This window comes from Macadamia integrifolia, chromosome 14 (assembly GCF_013358625.1).
Source record: "Macadamia integrifolia cultivar HAES 741 chromosome 14, SCU_Mint_v3, whole genome shotgun sequence".
NCBI classification, from domain to species: Eukaryota; Viridiplantae; Streptophyta; class Magnoliopsida; order Proteales; family Proteaceae; genus Macadamia; species Macadamia integrifolia.
The window spans coordinates 1,154,714-1,172,382 of record NC_056570.1 but is presented as its reverse complement, the minus strand read 5'-3'; the positions used below and the strand labels follow the sequence as shown (position 1 = coordinate 1,172,382).

The window sequence follows — 17,669 nt, the reverse complement described above, 5'->3', positions numbered from 1 at the left end:
TCGCTTATGGCCCACAAGAATGACCAAAATCTCAAATTTAATGGTTGAAGGGTATTCTTGTAATTTCAGAAACAAGCAGGGCCTTAGAAATAATTATAAGGTAGATGGGGTAGTTCTAGAACTAAAACTTTAATACAAAGGCTTATTCTGAATTTTACCAAAGAGAAAAGGGGTAATGGAATATAACTTTTGGGAACAAGGGCTTAATTGTAATAACAGGAAAAATTCTTTTAAAATAAAAGAAACCTGTTCTTCTTCTTCTTCTTGTCGTGAGAACCAGAAACCAGCGGACAGAAAAAAATTCCGATCGGTAGAACTCCTTCGATAGGGCTTGGTTGGACCTGAAATTCGAAACGAAGCTTCTCAGGATAAGGCTCTATTGATCCCACAAGATAAGCACCTGGATTTTCAATCTGGGAGGCTGCGGGAATGACCAGAAGTAGAACCTGGCGGTAGAACAGAGTCAGTCTCAGTTGCAGGTATGATAACAGATGGTAAAGGGACTTTTCGGCAGCTGAAGTCTGATGATTTGTGTCGCCTAGGAGAGGGCTTCCTGCGATCAAATCCTTGGCCCAAACAACTCACATATAAAGGAGCTCGAAACACCTCAGTAGGGCAGCAACTGTCACCCAGAACAGGGGCTGGGAAAGAGAACCAGCTAGAAGAAGAATGGAAGAAGAAAAAGAACAGCAGGAGAAGAAGAACAGAGGGAAAAGAAAAGACAGTCAGGGGAAGGGGAAGAAGAAAACAGTTCAGAAGAGAGAGAAAGGGAAACCACCCATGGCAGCCATCGTTTCCAACCAAAACATAAATTCTCAAATTCATTCAAAAATCTCTACTGAGTTCTCCATTACAGGGCTATTTAAAGAAAAATAATAACATAATTTTGGAAGCTAATTAAAAATGGAAACTAAACCTAGATAGCAACTAAATAAAAATCAAATCTAAAGATAGCAACTACTTCCATCGTGCAACTGCATCAGCTCTCCCGGTCTTAAAAGAACTCGACTCCGTTGAGTTAGGTCGTGCTCCCAAGATACCCTTGTAAGTTGCTCGTTGATGAGGTGGCACGTATCTCGAAGCAGAAGATGGGAACATAACACCAAGAGGAGGGAGGGTAGGTTGACGTGCCACTAGAGCAGGAGTCAGTCGACGACGTGGCATGTCTGATAATGCGTGTGACCTCATTAAGTACATACGACCTCCTTGCTTCACCTTGATGGTGTTCCGTGCACCATCATAGAGAATGCCTGCATGTCGCTGCCAAGGTCGCCCTAGAAGAATGTCACAATGTGCCAATGGGGTGACCAAACAGGTGACATGGTACTGTAACGGCCCAAACTGTAGGTGTACTCGAACAACTGCAGTGGCCTCTTCTCGAGCTGTGGGTCCAAAACCTCGCACATGAATCTTCTTGAAAAGCTGCTTTTGTGGAAGGTTGTGTACTCGAACAAATTCAGCAGATATGAAGTTTGCTTCTGCCCCAGTATCAACAACTACATGAACATCAATAGGGTCAGAGCCGTGCAGGAGAGTCCCCTTCTGTCTGAAGAGAGGAGCTTTATCAACTAGTCTATTCGAAAAGGATGAAAGGCTAGCTGAATGAGCTTCTACATCCTCATCTTCATCATCGACAACATCATCGTCCTCGAGCGGATAAGGATATAAATGAAATTCATCTTCATTCTTCTCTGTCGGATGCTTCTCTGCAACGTTCACAGAACGAGTCCTGTTGGGACACTTGTTGGAATAGTGACCCTTCTCGCCACAACTATGGCATATGATATTCTTCACCCCAACACTATCCTTGTTGAACTCTGACCTTTTCTCTTCAACTCTGCAAGCTTCAGGCTTCTTTTCCTCCATACGCGGTGGAGGTCTATAAACTGAAGAAGTCTTGAGCATACCCTTCCAATAAATGGACTTCTCTTCAGCTGTCTTGGCATGAGCCGCTGCCACATCAACAGACCTGAAATCAGTGTTAGCCAACTCAAGTCGAATCTCAGTACTTAACCCACTGATATATCGCATCACCCGTTGCTGGTCTGTTTCCTGAAGCCGACACCTTGAAGACAGTTTGTGGAATTCGAGGGTGTAAGAATCCACATCTTTGTTCCCTTGTTGCAAGTTAAGTAATTTATGGAACATTACCTTTTCATAATTAAGGGGAACAAATTTTTCAGTCAGGATCTGCTTCATGACCTCCCAATTGATAACGGGTCCAAGTCTTCTGACAAACCTTGCATGTAGTACATCATCCCACCATGAACATGCATACCCAATAAACTTGGTGATGATGAGTTCACACTTTTTCACGTCTGGAAGAGACTTATACGCAAAAATTCTCTCCACTTTGGTAAGCCAGTCAAGAAATTCCTCAGGTCCCTTTTCACCACTGAACTCGGGAACCTCCACTTTGATGCCATAATCTCTATCAGAAAATTGCCGGGTAACATCCTGGGGAACAACCGGATCAGATTGCTGCCTCTGAGGTGTGTCTTCGATCCGTAAAGTGTTGAGCTGAGGGGGTAATGTAGAGGATCCTTCTTCAGCTCGCTTGTCGGACCTCCTCATAAAGGCAATCATCTCTTCCATAAACTTATCAAACTTGGCTTCAGTCCTCTCAAGCCTAGCATCAGTATTCTGTTGGTTCTCGGCTAACTCACGATATAATTTGTGCAACTCAGCATTGGTGATGTGACTTGCCATGGTTAGAAAATTGCAGGAAAATTTGCTCTGATACCACTTGATGCGGATCCGGATTCCAAGGACCGAAATCGGATCGCTTATGGCCCACAAGAATGACCAAAATCTCAAATTTAATGGTTGAAGGGTATTCTTGTAATTTCAGAAACAAGCAGGGCCTTAGAAATAATTATAAGGTAGATGGGGTAGTTCTAGAACTAAAACTTTAATACAAAGGCTTATTCTGAATTTTACCAAAGAGAAAAGGGGTAATGGAATATAACTTTTGGGAACAAGGGCTTAATTGTAATAACAGGAAAAATTCTTTTAAAATAAAAGAAACCTGTTCTTCTTCTTCTTCTTGTCGTGAGAACCAGAAACCAGCGGACAGAAAAAAAATTCCGATCGGTAGAACTCCTTCGATAGGGCTTGGTTGGACCTGAAATTCGAAACGAAGCTTCTCAGGATAAGGCTCTATTGATCCCACAAGATAAGCACCTGGATTTTCAATCTGGGAGGCTGCGGGAATGACCAGAAGTAGAACCTGGCGGTAGAACAGAGTCAGTCTCAGTTGCAGGTATGATAACAGATGGTAAAGGGACTTTTCGGCAGCTGAAGTCTGATGATTTGTGTCGCCTAGGAGAGGGCTTCCTGCGATCAAATCCTTGGCCCAAACAACTCACATATAAAGGAGCTCGAAACACCTCAGTAGGGCAGCAACTGTCACCCAGAACAGGGGCTGGGAAAGAGAACCAGCTAGAAGAAGAATGGAAGAAGAAAAAAGAACAGCAGGAGAAGAAGAACAGAGGGAAAAGAAAAGAAAGTCAGGGAAAGGGGAAGAAGAAAACAGTTCAGAAGAGAGAGAAAGGGAAACCACCCATGGCAGCCATCGTTTCCAACCAAAACATAAATTCTCAAATTCATTCAAAAATCTCTATTGAGTTCTCCATTACAGGGCTATTTAAAGAAAAATAATAACATAATTTTGGAAGCTAATTAAAAATGGAAACTAAACCTAGATAGCAACTAAATAAAAATCAAATCTAAAGATAGCAACTACTTCCATCGTGCAACTGCATCATAAGCACCTTCAGTCAGGTCCGCGACCAGTACAAACCTCGAGAGTAGCTATTGATGACATGGCAGCGTCATTAATACTCGGGTAGTTGTATCATTTTTCTTCCTTTTATAAGGAGTGAGGGTCAATTTGTGGCCCACTTGTTTTTCCTTCGGAGAGCTTTCCTTCGGGTTTGGTGCCTCCTTCAGAGAGCTTCCCCTCGGTCCCAATTTCCTTTCCCTTATCGTCTCTTGTTCATAAGTAAGTACCATGTCCAGTTCATCTGGGTATAGTCCCTCATCCTCCGAGAGGACAATGTCCAATCGAAGGGGTCGAAGCCCCAGGGGGATCTAAGGGATGTCCTCGGGCTCTTCCCCCTGATTCGCCCTCATCCTGCGACTCATCGTCTGCGGCCTCACCATCTGGGTCCGAGGGTGGCTCAAACGGTGAGGGTTTCAGGGAGAGGGTGCGTGAGTCCCGAGCCCGAACCCTGGACTTCCTTGAGGTGGAAGCTCTCAACATCGTTTCTACCATGGAGGAGCTTAAGTTGGGGGAACTGAGGGCTTCCTGTAGTATTTCGGATGCCTTTGTGCTCCGGCTGCCAAAACTGACAGACTGAGCCGGCTATCGGAACCCCGAAGAGCTGTGCTTGTACAAGGAGGCTTTTAAGGCCGGCCTTCGGCTCCCTTTCCACCCTTTTTTTTGCCGGAGTGTTTCGACACTACGGGATTTGTCAAACCCAGTTGACGCCGAACGGATGGCGGCAGATGTTAAGCTTCGTCGTCCTCTTCTCTAGGCACCAAAGGCCCCTTTCACTCCTCTTTGTCAATTGCTTCCTCCTCTAGGCCAGTAAAGGGCTTTCGGGCTGGTACTACTTCAGCCCTCGGAAAGACCTTCGCCTGCTGAACGGTTACCCCACATCGATCCACGGTTGGAAGGAGAAATTCTTCTTTGTGAGGTCGTCGGAGGGGGTGCCCTTTGGCACTGTCTGGGACATCCCTGATCTGAGGATGGTGAACTTTGCTTCTGCCCTTCATGGGACAGACGCAGAGTCGATGGCTATGGCTAGGCGACAGGACACTTGTCCTTTGTTGAGTCCGACAGTCTTAAGTTGGACGCCGTCTTGTTCAGATTAGGGCTTAGCCCGGGTGAGCCTTAGGCTTGTCTAAGTACATTTGGCGTCGGAGCCTCATCCTTCGTACTAACTTCTTTCGTGTCCTTTTGCAGTGAAAATCTCTAGGGCCGAAGCTAGGGCCGCTGCAGCAGAGAGGCTGGCCCAAATAAGGGAGGCCAGGGCGCGGGATGCGCAGTAGCAGCAGAAGCAGAAGAGGAAGATGGGGGCTCCCACCTCCGAGGCCCCCTTCCAAGAAGAGGGCTAGGGTCGAAGGACCCAGCATCGATGCAGTCCAGGCCCTAGCTGCTCCGGGCCATAATGTATCGTCTACCCAGGATACTTCTCTGGTGATCGAATTTCAAAGTCCAAGGGTTATCAAGGTCCAAGCCGAGGTTGGCTTCATCCCTCGCTGGTCGGGCAAGGAGGATGACACTTTGTTCGTCGAGCGTGTAGCCCGGGAGTTGGTGCAGAAGGGCAACCTTCCTTGAGATGCTGCCGAAGCTCAATGCAAGGGGACGACAACTATGATAACTAGCACCTGCATCTTTATGGCGGGGGTAAGCTTCGGCCTTTGGCCTATTATTTATTATAATTGCGTTTGCGCAAGCTTAGAACCAAGTGGGTCAGCTGGCGATCTAGGCAGAGGCCTTGGCCCGAGACCTTGGCCCGAGACCTCGAGGCTTCCGAACGCGAGAAGTCTACGCTTGAGAATGAGCGTTCGGTCCTCGAGAAGGTGGAGCACCTGGAGGCCGACCTTCACACTCGCCAGGAATGCGATCGGAAGCTTGTAGAGCTGAAGGCGCAGATTGCGGTGAGAGTTCAGGAGGCCGAGGTCCGAGGGGCCGATAGGTACAAGGCCTCTGAGGACTTTCGGGAGGTGGTCAGGCGTGCCATTGCCCCGGGTTCACGATGGGTGCTCCCGAGGTCCGAGACTGGGTCCTCGAGCATTACCTGGAGGTCTCCTTCAAAGACAGCGGGTTAATTTTTGAAGAGGGTGTCGAGGCTGCCCCAACTGCTACCGAGGTAGCCGACGACAAGGGTGGTAGCGAGGAAGAAGAGGTTCAATTGCAACACGAAGTGCCTCTGACTCCTAGCCACGATGGCTCCGATCGGGAGACTCTTCACCATGCCGAGGACGAGGCCCTGAACCCAATGGACGCCCCCTGAGGCTGCCTTTTCCGTGTTCCTTCCGACCTTCGGGCTAAGCTTCGTATTTGGGGGCTTCTCTTTTTTGTTTGTGGCCTTCAGGCCTTTTTGTGTAATTTTAGCCTTTGGGCTTTCTAATGTAATCTCAGCCTTCGGGCTTTCCGATGTAATCTCAGCCCTCAGGCTTTTTTGATGAATGCCCTAATTCCTTCGGATATCTTTGCTCCTCGCCCTGTCTTTTTTTTTTTTTTTTAAAGTCCACTAAGGGATCTTTAGCCCACAGGTTGGTGCACGAAGGCTGTGAGGCCTTATGCCAGTACTTTCTCCTAAGCGTAATATGTGCCTCAACCTGTCTTTATACGAGGCTTGGTCCTGTTGCGTCGACCTGTCCGAGGGCAGGAGCCTTGAAGGGGGGCCTTGCACAAGTAGGATTTCACCAAGTGTTAGTGTTTCCCTTCAGGTCCAGCTGAGGGAGTTTTCCTTATATACGGAGATTAGGGGGTGCCGCTGACCTGTTCAGCCCTGGGCCGAACTTCGAACCGAGGTAATGACCTTCGGGAATCGGCTTTGTCCTAAGCTCCCAACCGAGTGGAGTTCCTTTGGTTGGGACCGCCGAGGTGAGGACCTTCGGTTGGGTCCCTCGGCCTTAGCCTGAGCCCCCAATCGAGGTAATGACCTTTAGGGAAAGGACCTTCGGCAAGGTCTGCTCGGCTCGGCCTTAATCCACAACTGAAGTATGGACCTTTGGTTGGGTCCCTTGGCCTGAGCCTGAGCCTGAGCCCCCAACCGAGGAATATTCCTTAAAGACTTGTCCAAAATCAATTGCCGTGAACCAGCTTATATATTTTTCGTAATAAAAATCCTCTGAAGCGCTCGGGGTGGAAAACTACAAACTCAGACTGTTTTAAGAAGAAAAAACAAAAACTAAGTAAATGTGTATGCTACGACTACTGATAAAATTTCCTTAGGTTATTCGTGTTCCATGATCGGGATACCCTTTCTCCCCCCGTAGTCTCCAGGTGATAGGACCTTGGTTGTATTATCTTGGTGACTCTGTAAGGCCCTTCCCAATTTGGAGCCAACTTTCCTTGATGCTTCGGGTCTGATATCTCCGCCCTTCTGAGGACGAGGTCACCTATTCTGAACTCGTTTCTTCGGACTTTAGAATTATAATGCCTCGCAACCTTTCGCTGGTAGGCGGTGATCCTTTCTTGCGAGGATTCTTGTACTTCATTAAGGAGGTCTAAATTAGCTTAAAGCCCTTTATCGTTTTCTGTTTCATCGTAGTACTGAACTCGATGGGTTGTGGCTCCTACCTCCACTAGGAGCACAACTTCGGTGCCGTAAGTTAAATTGAAAGGTGTTTCTCCGGTGGCTGATCTCAGTCGTGCGGTAAGCCTAGAGGATGTTGTGTAGCTCTTCTGCCCATAATCCCTTGGAATCATCCAGCATTTTCTTTATTCCTTGAACTAGGGTACGATTGATTACCTCTATCTACTTGTTGGTTGACGGGTAACCAACGGATTTTTTCCTGTGGTCGATGCCAAAGGCTTCACAAAATGAGTCAAAAGTTGGGTTAGCGAACTGAGTTCCATTGTCCGTTACCACCCCCCGGGGGATCCCGAACCGATATACTACTGCCCTCTCTCGAAGTTCCTTATATTCTTTTCAGATATCGTAGCCAGTGCTTCGGCTTCTGCCCACTTCGTGAAGTAGTCTACTGCCACCACAACAAACTTTATTTACCTCGTGGCCAGAGGAAACGGGCCAAGGATGTCCATTCCCCACATGGCAAACGGTATCGGGCTTGACAAAGGAAAGCTCAGTAGCATGCTGCCTAGGGACGGGGGCGAACATCTAACACTCAACGCACTTTCTGACGAATTCCTCTGCATTTTTCCTCATGGTTGGCCAGAATAGGCCCTGCCTCAGTACTGCCAAGGCTCGGGCTCCCAGGTGTTGGCCACATATCCCTTCGTGTACTTCTTGACGTGTATATTCGGTGACGATGAGGTTTAGGCACTGAAGGTATGGTGTGGTGAACCCTATCTTGTACAACGTCTCGCCCTTCAATAGGAACCGTGCTGACCGCATTCACGCCTTCCTCGCCTCATCCCTGTCTTCGGGGAGGGCTCCCTTCCTTCAGGTACTTGATTATGGCATCCATCCAGCTAGGGCCGTTCTCACCAATGGGTAACACCTCTTGTGCACTTTCGGTGCTTGGCTGATGTAATACTTTAAAATACACTGGTTGTCCGAGGTCTGTGAAGTCAGAGGTGGTCAACTGCGACAATGCATCAGCGCTGGCGTTCTCCGCCCGCGGCACCTGCCTTACCTCGAACTCCTTGAAGGTTGCCACTTTCTTTCGCACCACCTTCAAGTATTCGGCCATCCTCTGTCCCTTGGCTTCATAGTCTCCATTTACTTGCCACACCACGAGCTGCGAGCCACTGTGTACCACCAACTCCTGCACCATCAAAGCCCGTGCCAGATTAATTCCGGCTATTAGTGCTTCGTACTCAGCTTCATTGTTGGAGGCACTGAAGTCGAACTGTAGGGCATACTCGATCTTGAGCCCTTCGGAGCTGACTAGTATGATCCTTGCTCCGCTTCCCGCTAGGTTGGATGCACCATTCACATATAATGTTCAAGTCTTTTCTGCCCGAGCCTCGACTACCTCCTGGGGTTCATATGGAAGCGTTGTCTTGGCTATGAAGTCAACTAGGGCTTGTGCTTTTATCGTAGTTCTCGATTTGTATTGGATGTCAAATTCTCCTAACTCTATCGCCCAGTTTACCAGGCGACAGAACGTATCCGGCCTCTGAAGTATCTTCTTCAGGGGTTGGTTCGTGAGCACGCATACCGTGTGATTGAAAATAGGGCCTCAGCTTTCTTGCCACTATCACCAGTGCGTATGCTACCTTCTCCATCTTTCTGTATCTTGTTTCTACGTCCAAAAGGGTTCAGTTAACGTAGTATATTGGTCGCTGTTTTCTTCCTTCTTCCTTTATCAGTACTGCGCTTACCGCCACTGTCAATACAACTAGGTATAACTGCAAGGTATCCCTGGTGTTTGGCTTCGTCAGTAGCGGGGGCGTCGTTAAGTTCTCCTTCAGCTGGTCGAAGGACTCTTGCATTCCTCTGTCTATTCGAACTTTTTGGATCCCTTCAAGGCTTTGAAGAAAGGAAGGCACTTGTTAGCCGATCGAGACATGAACCGTCCTAGGGCGGCGACTCTGCCTATCAGCTCCTGGACTTGCTTCACATTCTGCGGTGACCTCATATCTCGAATGGCCTGTATCTTCATCGGGTTGGCTTCGATCCCCCTCTCCGAGACTATGAAGCCAAGGAACTTTCCCGATGCTACTCCGAATGCGCACTTCGTTGGGTTCAGCTTCATGCCATATTCCCTCAGTACTTGGAACGCCTTCTCTAAGTCTTGGATATGGTGTTCTGTCTTAAGGCTTTTCACGAGCATGTCATCTATGTATACCTCCATGGTCTTGCCGATCATCCCCTTGAAGATCTTGTTCACTAACCTTTGGTAAGTGGCCCCTGCGTTTTTCACCCAAAGGGCATTACTTCATAGCAGTACAACCCCCCCTTGGTCACGAAGGATGTCTTTGGGACATCGTCCTCACACATCTTAATTTGATTGTACCTTGAGTATGCATCCATGAAGCTCAGCGCCTCATGTCCTAAAGTGGCATCGATGAGAAGGTCTATCTTTGGCAAGGGGTAGCTGTCCTTTGAGCAGGACTTGTTTAATTCTGTGAAGTCGATGCAGATCCTCCACTTCCCGTTTGCCTTCGGGACCATAACCGCGTTGGATATCCATTCGGGGTATTGGATTTCGTGGATGAACTTGGCCTTAAGCAACTTCTCCATCTCCTCATCTATCTTCTGTTGCCTCTCAGGGGCAAAGGTCCTCTTCTTCTGCTGTACTGGCTTCTTGGTCAGGTCGACACTCAGACGATGTTCTATTACCTCCCGGGCTAAGCCAGGCATGTCCGAGGCTGACCAGGCGAAGACATCAGAGTTGTCTCGGAAGAACGAGATGAGCTTTTCTCGTTGTTCACTTGGCATTAAGGCCCCAACTTGGAATTGGAGAGTGTTATCCCCTTCTTCGACGTCAACTTGTATAAGCTCTTCCGCCGGTTCCCCCCTCTGATAACTGGTGTCATCACGCAGATCTTCTATCGGGAGTGCCTCGCCTGTCTTTTCTTTTCCCCATAAGGTGGTGGCATAACACTTTCGGGATGCCTCTTGATCACCTCGACACTCGCCGACTTCGTTCTTGGTTGGAAACTTCATCTTGAAGTGTGGTGTGGAGACGACGGCCTTTAGCAAGTTTAAGCCGACTCTCCCCAGTTTGGCGTTGTATGCCGAGGTGATTTCCACTATCAGGAAGTTGATTATGACTGTTACTTGGTGGTCTTCGATGCTGCTCTTACTGGCAACTCGACCGACCCCTCTACTTTGACCGGGCACCCGAGAACCCTTGCAATATGTGTTCGACTTTCTTGAGCTTTCCTTTGTCTAGGCCCATCTTTTGGAAAGCTTCAAGGAACAGGATATCAACTGAGCTGCCATTATCCACCAAGATCCTTTTTACTCTACAATCGGCTATGGTCATGGTGATTACCAGGGCATCGTCATGTGGCTTCTGCACCCCTTCCAGGTCGTCATCCGAGAAGGAGATAACCGTCCCCGTCTTTGCCTTCTTGTTTGACCATTCAGCCACATGCACGCCTCTCACATAGGCTTTTGCTTTCCTGGCCAAGATAGAACTTTCTCCAGCGGCCAAGCATCTATTGATAGTTGCTATAACTCTAGTTGGGCTTTTATGATCGTCCTGGGGGTGAGGGTCACCTTTCTCGGGTGTTCGGTCCCTTTGCCATTCCTGATTGCCTCTGCGGGCTGTCCCCCTTCTTTCATGGCGGCCTTTGCCGTCTCTTTGGCGGTTTGCCCTGCGATCATTGCCGTCTTGGGCATCCTCCTTTTCACGGTCTACGAATCGACTTAGATATCCTCTTCGAATCATTCCCTCTATTTCTCCCTTCAGGTGCCAACAATCTTTGGTGTCGTGGCCGTGGTCCCTGTGAAAGTGGCAATATTTGTCCATGTTGCGTCTCTCAGGATGTCGTCTCATCTTCCCTGGCCACTTCATGGCTCGGGCATCTGGGGAGTCTTTTATCTGCATTAGCTCGTCCGTCCGTCTCCGGTTTAGGGGCGCATATCTTTCGAACTTCTTCGGCGGACTGGGTGCTTGATCACGTTCGGACTTTCGTCTCTTGCCTTCGGGAGGCTTATCATCACCTCTTGAGGTCCTTTTTCTCCCCCCTTCCCTTCAGCTTCTTCGTCAGTCTGGAGAGTTTCTTCCATCTGAATGTACTTATCACACCGAGCCCTTAACTCAGCTAGGTTCTTCGGTGTATGCTTCGCCAGAGACCTTTTTAGCTCTTTATCCTTGGCTCCTCCCAACAGGGCCATGAACTCTTCTTTCGGGTCTAGACCTCTAATCGTGATCTTCTCCTACTGGAAGCGCTTTATGTAGTTTCGCAGTGACTCTCCTTCATGCTGTTTGACGTTGGTCAGATTTAATGTGGTCTTCTGAAGGGGTTGGCTACTGGAGAATCTCTTCACGAAGAAGTAACTCAATTCATTGAAGTTGTGAATTGATTTTGTCGGCAGGCGGTTGTACTATAGCCTTGCCGCTTCTCTGAACGTCAAAGGCAAGGCGGGACACAATATTTTTCGAGACTCGGTGGAACTGCATCGCGACCTTGAAGCCTTCCAGATGATCGATGGGGTCCCCAGACCCGTCGTAGGTGTCTTATTTGGGCAAACTAAAACCGACCGGGAGCGGATCCCTCATGACCTCATTAGCTAGAGCTGTGTCATTAGTGAGGTCCGGCTCGCGAGTTCCTGTCTGGTTTTCTGCTACCTTACGGATCTCATCCTTCAGGTCTAGGATCATTTGCTTCAACCCTGAGTCTTCATGTCTTTGACCGTCTCCTTGGTTAGGTTCTTCATGCCTGGCCCCTGTAGGGCGCCGCATCCTTTCTTTGGTGCGGGGCTTCTCTTGTGGCTCGGTTTTGAGGGATCCGGCCGGACCTTCTCGACCTCGAGCTACTTCGGTCCTCCTCCTGAACTATTTCTGGCTGGACATGGGAGCCTCGCGTTGCCCCACCGGTCTTCTGAGAGACGATCTTGGAGACCTTCTTCATTATCTCGGCCATTCGGTTATACTTCTCTTGAAGGGCGTCGAACTGCTCCCTAGTCATGTAATCCGACGCCCTGGGAGGGGGTGGAGGATTACTGTCTCTACTCACCGAATGTTGGATCGAGCGCTGGTCCATCGTGGACCCTTCCCGATCATCGTTTCCCCGTTCTTCATTGATGTCTGCCGGGGGGGAGAAATTCTGAAGGTTCCCCCTCATTCATATTCACACTTGGCGCTGCTCTTGTTTTCTTACGATTGTTGGTTTTCCCCACCATTACTCTGTCGTTACCACAGACGGCGCCAATCTATTGCTACCGAAAATCTGTATGAGGCTGGGCGGCGATCCTGCACAAGCACAGAAGGCAGAAGCCCGGAGGTTTCTCCAGGATTAGTCTTCCGACGCCCAAGTTAGAGACCGACAGAACAATCTTTTTTCCTAGGAGTAATGGTGTGTGTTTCGACTTACCTCTTCTGTCTTTTAGGGTTTCCTCTTATAGGATTACCCCCTTTCCCAGTCCTACCAGGATACGTCTTCCTACCTTTGTAGGGAATATTCCCTATTCGGGTATCCCCTCCTCCTTACGTGGTTAGAGTCCTTCGCGTGCCCCCTTCTTCTGCTCTCGGAGTCCTGGTTGTGGTGGACGCACCTCGGCTGGGTGCCACGTGTTTCTACCTACGATGCCACGTGCCTTTGTCTTACTGGGTGGCTAATTTGAGCGTATCAAGATCCAACAAACAAGCTCTTAGTTTATCTTCCAAAATTTGAACAATCTCCTTAGGTATTTGATTAGATAGCACAAGAATAAATATTGTATCATGACCTAAACCCAGATACAGGTAAGGGTACAACCCTCGCGGGCTATGACCACATGATCCAAAACATTTACAAAAATTCAGGCATATGAGAACTCATAATAATTCATGTGTCAGCAAAATAAAACAACTCAAAGATAAAATATCCCAAAATCATACCTACGGTGGCAATCTAAGGTGTGATTCCAAAATTATGAAAAAACACTTTGTCAGAGTTTACATGAAACAACAGCCTACTACAATCATTTACTAAAGAAAAGTAAACTAATAGAAAGCTTTAGGTCGCCCTCGAAATCCGCTCTAAGCATATCTTCATCTCAATTATCTGTGATGTTAAAATAATGGATTAAGCTCAACAGCTCAGTATGGGAAAATAGTAAGAACACATCACAGGGCAGACAATCAACCAGAATCAACGGTTAAACCAAACAGTTTTAGTTTCTCAAGCCACACTTTTAATAAAACACGATCATTTAAAAATATCCTCTATTTTTTTTTTAATCACACTTTAGCCTACACTGAGGGAGATAAGCTACCACCGCTCATAATACGAGAGGGAAACATGACCTCCACAATCACACGATCAAACAATCACATTGTTAGTCACCACTCTATGACTAAGTATATACCACTGTGCATAGTGGGTATAAGTCCCGCGGCTCAACGGGACACCCCTCTTTGGTCTGGTACGGAGTAGTCTATTTACCCCCACACACCTTCACAAAATTACCGTTCATAAAATTGCTTTTTTTAAAAAACATGAACATAGGTAAAATCTCCACGTAAGAATCAACATCAATATACATCACACTAACAGTCATTTTCATCAAATATCAATTACTCCCATAAACTCATATCACACATAAACACAATTCAAAAAGTATAAGTCAGCACATATCAACGATATAAGCACACCAAACATCGTATCATACAATCAACCCACACACATGTGGTGTAATCCCACTATAATCCACATACCTCCATTTGCAAAAGTGTTACCTCTCCTTTGAGTCCTGAGTGTCCAAGAGGTCCCAATGTGAAATTAGTAATAGCCTATGTTAATTACTATCTCGCCCAAGATTTGGGTCCCATAAAGAATATTATATGTGGTCTCTATGAATTGAATCCTAAGCCTTGATATGAAATAATATTAGATTTGGGTCACACGGTTTGGGTCCCAGGAAAAACCCTAATGGTTTCCAAGAAAACCCTAACCTTAAAACAAAACCCTAAAAACAATTAGGGTCCCAAAAACCCTAAATATTGGGTCACAAAGTAATATGGGACCCAAAAAAAATATTAGATTTGATCCAGGTAAAGAAAATAAGACCCTGAAAACAATTAAGTATTAGGTCCCAAAAAGAATAAACCAACGTCTAAAACTTAGGATAAGACCTAGATTGGGTCCCAAAAGAAGAACCAGCAGAACCAACAATTTAAACTAAGGATAAGAGGAAGCTTCATTACCTGGAGTGAGCAGAAAAATAAAGAAGTAGGCACGAACGTAGTTGTCAAGGCGGTTTGCCTGGGGCCTAGGCGACTCTCACTTTTAAGTAAATGTTTTTTATATATATATTTATTTTATTTAAGCAAATGCCCCCTATTTGAATCCAATAAAAATATTTTAAAAATCAAATTCCGAAAGGATAAAAAGTCAACCCCCCAGTCCAAGAAGAAAAATTGGATTTTTGGTTGTAGGGCGATTTTCAACTTTCCAATGCTAAGGGTTTTTTTAGATCTGAAAATTTTATAAATCTTATCATGGTAGAACATTGCTAAAAGCTAGAAGTCCAGTAAAATAATCTTTTGGTTTGATGTCAATAAAATTGTTTCCATTCAGGCGATTTAATAGCATTCACCCACTTTAAAATAAGTTTGACCGGAACGTAACTTTGTCATAACAACTCAGAAATAAGTAATCTTAGACTTGTTGGAAAGCTAGTTTTGTGTTATACCTAATACAAATAGTCTCATCTAAAAATAAAATCATTTGACCAATAAACTTATTATAGAAGAAGAGCATTTCTCTAAATGTTAATAAGCCATGTTGATTTTTTGACTTGATGTGAGTGTGACTATGTTGATTTTTATGACTTGATATAGCTTAATGTTGATTAGTTTTTTATGTCATAGGGTATATGTTAAAAACATACAAAATAACTTTCGAAAATAAGGGAAATGAAAAATAACCATAGGCGATTTGATCGCCATGGCAACACTATAGCGGGCGATTCACCGCCAAATCGATTAGCCACCCCTCCACCGCCTTGTGTCGCCATGACGCCGTGACAACTATGGGCACCAAAATCCCCTTCCTCTCCCTTTCTTTCTCACGATTCTTCTTTCTTTATTTTTATAGTCCATCCCCTTTCTCCATGTTTCTCTCTCTTTTCCCCCTCTCTCTCTCTCCTACACTCCCACGGATCTCTAAAAGGGGTGGGGTCCACAAAAATGTTTTGAAAATAAAAGAACAGAAATCAATTAAATTAAACCCCCCTTATGTACTACTAACAAGACTCGAACCTAGGACCTCTAGATAGTCAAGGTAGTAACCTCTAGGCTAACTCATTAAGTCATTAGTTAAAGCCTAACTTTAAATATTTAAGCAAGCTTAGAAAATAACTTAAAAAAGATATATATTCTAAGGTTTCCTAAAATTTTGGGTGATTACACTATGTGTTTGAATAAAGTTCTTTGCTAAGTTTTTCAGTTTGGGTGATTCAAATTTTCCATATCAAAATGAAAGAGCATATTTTTCTCCAAGATTTTTTTTTTTATTTTTTATTTTTAAATAAATTTATTAATAGGTGCGAAAAAGAAGAAGAAAATAGAGGGAAGTACCCCATGACCCAATGGAAGTAAAAAAAAAAAAAAAAAAAAAGAAAAAAAAGAAAAAAAAAAGAATTAATGCTGGGATTTATATCTTTAATCTGGATGTATTATGTTGGTCTTTTTGAAACTGAGTTGGTCCCCTCCCCTGGAGCTGCAGATGGCTTATTCCAAATGGACCAGATTACCTTACGTGAAGCTTATTGTTAAAAGCATCGACTTTGTGGAAATTTTTTCTATTTGTTATTACTTGGTATCTATCAAGGAGGAAGTAGAAGTGGTGAGGACATAATCCAAGGAATTAGGGCATATTAGAGGTGACGCCGACGAACACAACATTTCACTACATTGTGGCTAGATGTCCCTTCTGTGGATGCATTTTTATATTGACTAATGTGTAGCCAACATTTCACTACATTGCGGCTAGATGTCCCTTCTGTGGATGCATTTTTATATTGACTTATGTGTAGCCTTTTTCATTTTTGTTGTACTTTTATTTTTCTTAGTGTTCATACTATTATGTGTTAATAATGTTGTAAGGGAGTAATTTAGAAGTTATTGCTGGAAAAGTAGTTTTTAGGGAGTTTTTTCTCTTTTCTCAATTTGGGTTTTAAAAGGTTGTATTTGGACAATCGATGGTATGAAGAAATAATGAATGAAAACAGGAACTGCTCCCCTCTTGCAGTGTTGGTCTCTCTCTCCCTCTCAATTTCTCTTCTTTTTCTTCTCTTTCTTGATTTCTGTTCTCCCAATTCCCTCTTCCTCCTCTTCTACTTTTCTTTTTCCCTACTTATTATCTCTCTGTTCTCTGCAGCGTGGTGATTCCCTGCGAACCTTGGAGTGAATCCAGGTTTGTGTGAAGCCAAGCCCCCTTTCTCTTCCCTTATTTATCTCTTATAGGCTACCACTCTCTCCCTTCCCCTCTCCTCTATTCCTTTTCTACCAGTCCCAGCATTCCTAGTTTTGTCTTCAATTATAGCCTTAAACACTATGGAGATTCATCATGTAACAGCAAGGAGGCAGCAGGACTGCAAAAGAAGACTTGTTCTAGTTTTCTTCAAACCTGTTCTGCATCAAGAAGCATTTTCGATGATAGTGTTCAATATTGGCCTTGTGTGATTGCTGTTATTGGGGATTATATCATGAGATGAGCTTTCACTATGAAGGTGTTCCTAGATGTTTCGAAAGAAAGTTACAGTCAATAGGGTTAATTGTGGAAGTCTGGATTGATGAGATGTCAAGACTCATGAGAAATTTTCTATCAGGTTGTCAGATGATTGAAAACTTGAGAAGTGAGACTATTGTTTTTCAGATATTGATTGGGGAAAGTATCGGCAAAAATATAAATAAGTCAGAAATATTTGGCAAATGGATATGATGAAATGAACTGGCAGGATCTCTCGTTTTTCTTTCTTTCTTTCCTTCTTCTTCTTCTTCTTCTTCTTCTTCTTCTTTTTTTTGTGTGGGGGTGGGGGTGGGGGTGGGGGTGGTGGGGGTTGGGGTGTGGTTGAGGATTGGTTCATCTGAGTCTTTTCCTTTTCTTTGTCTTCTACTTTCTACTTTCTTCTTTTTCCTCATTTTTTTTTTTCCGTTTGGTGTCTCTCATTTCTCTCATAGGTAGAAAGCATCTGTTTCTGGTACTAATAAAAAGTGGAAAAACATTGGCACTTGAGCTTGGTAACTAAAAGTGTTTTCTGTGTATTTTAGTTGATTGCTTTGAATGGGCTCATAAAAGTTTCTGTTCTTGGGTAGGGTGTTCTTTTCTGGATGAATTACAGTTCCTGGCCTTTGGATGCTCT

At 45.3% G+C, this 17,669-nt stretch overlaps 1 protein-coding gene across 1 annotated transcript; it reads right to left on the bottom strand.

The window, feature by feature from the left end:
* Positions 1-8,112: 8,112 nt before the first annotated feature.
* On the bottom strand, positions 8,113-12,364 carry LOC122061662. The gene is made up of 2 exons (XM_042625075.1): positions 12,139-12,364; positions 8,113-8,618 (listed from the first exon to the last, which is right to left on the bottom strand). The coding sequence occupies exons 1-2, from the start codon at positions 12,362-12,364 to the stop codon at positions 8,113-8,115; spliced, it is 732 nt and encodes a 243-aa protein (XP_042481009.1).
* Positions 12,365-17,669: the final 5,305 nt, after the last annotated feature.

Bases quoted from the DNA above. Each gene is read 5' to 3' on its own strand.
- LOC122061662 (XM_042625075.1), bottom strand. From the start codon at position 12,364: ATGGACCAGCGCTCGATCCAACATTCGGTGAGTAGAGACAGTAATCCT. The intron at 8,619-12,138 runs GTAGCTCGAGGT...CATCCAACCTAG, and splicing joins AGTTCAGGAGGAGGACCGAA to CGGGAAGCGGAGCAAGGATC.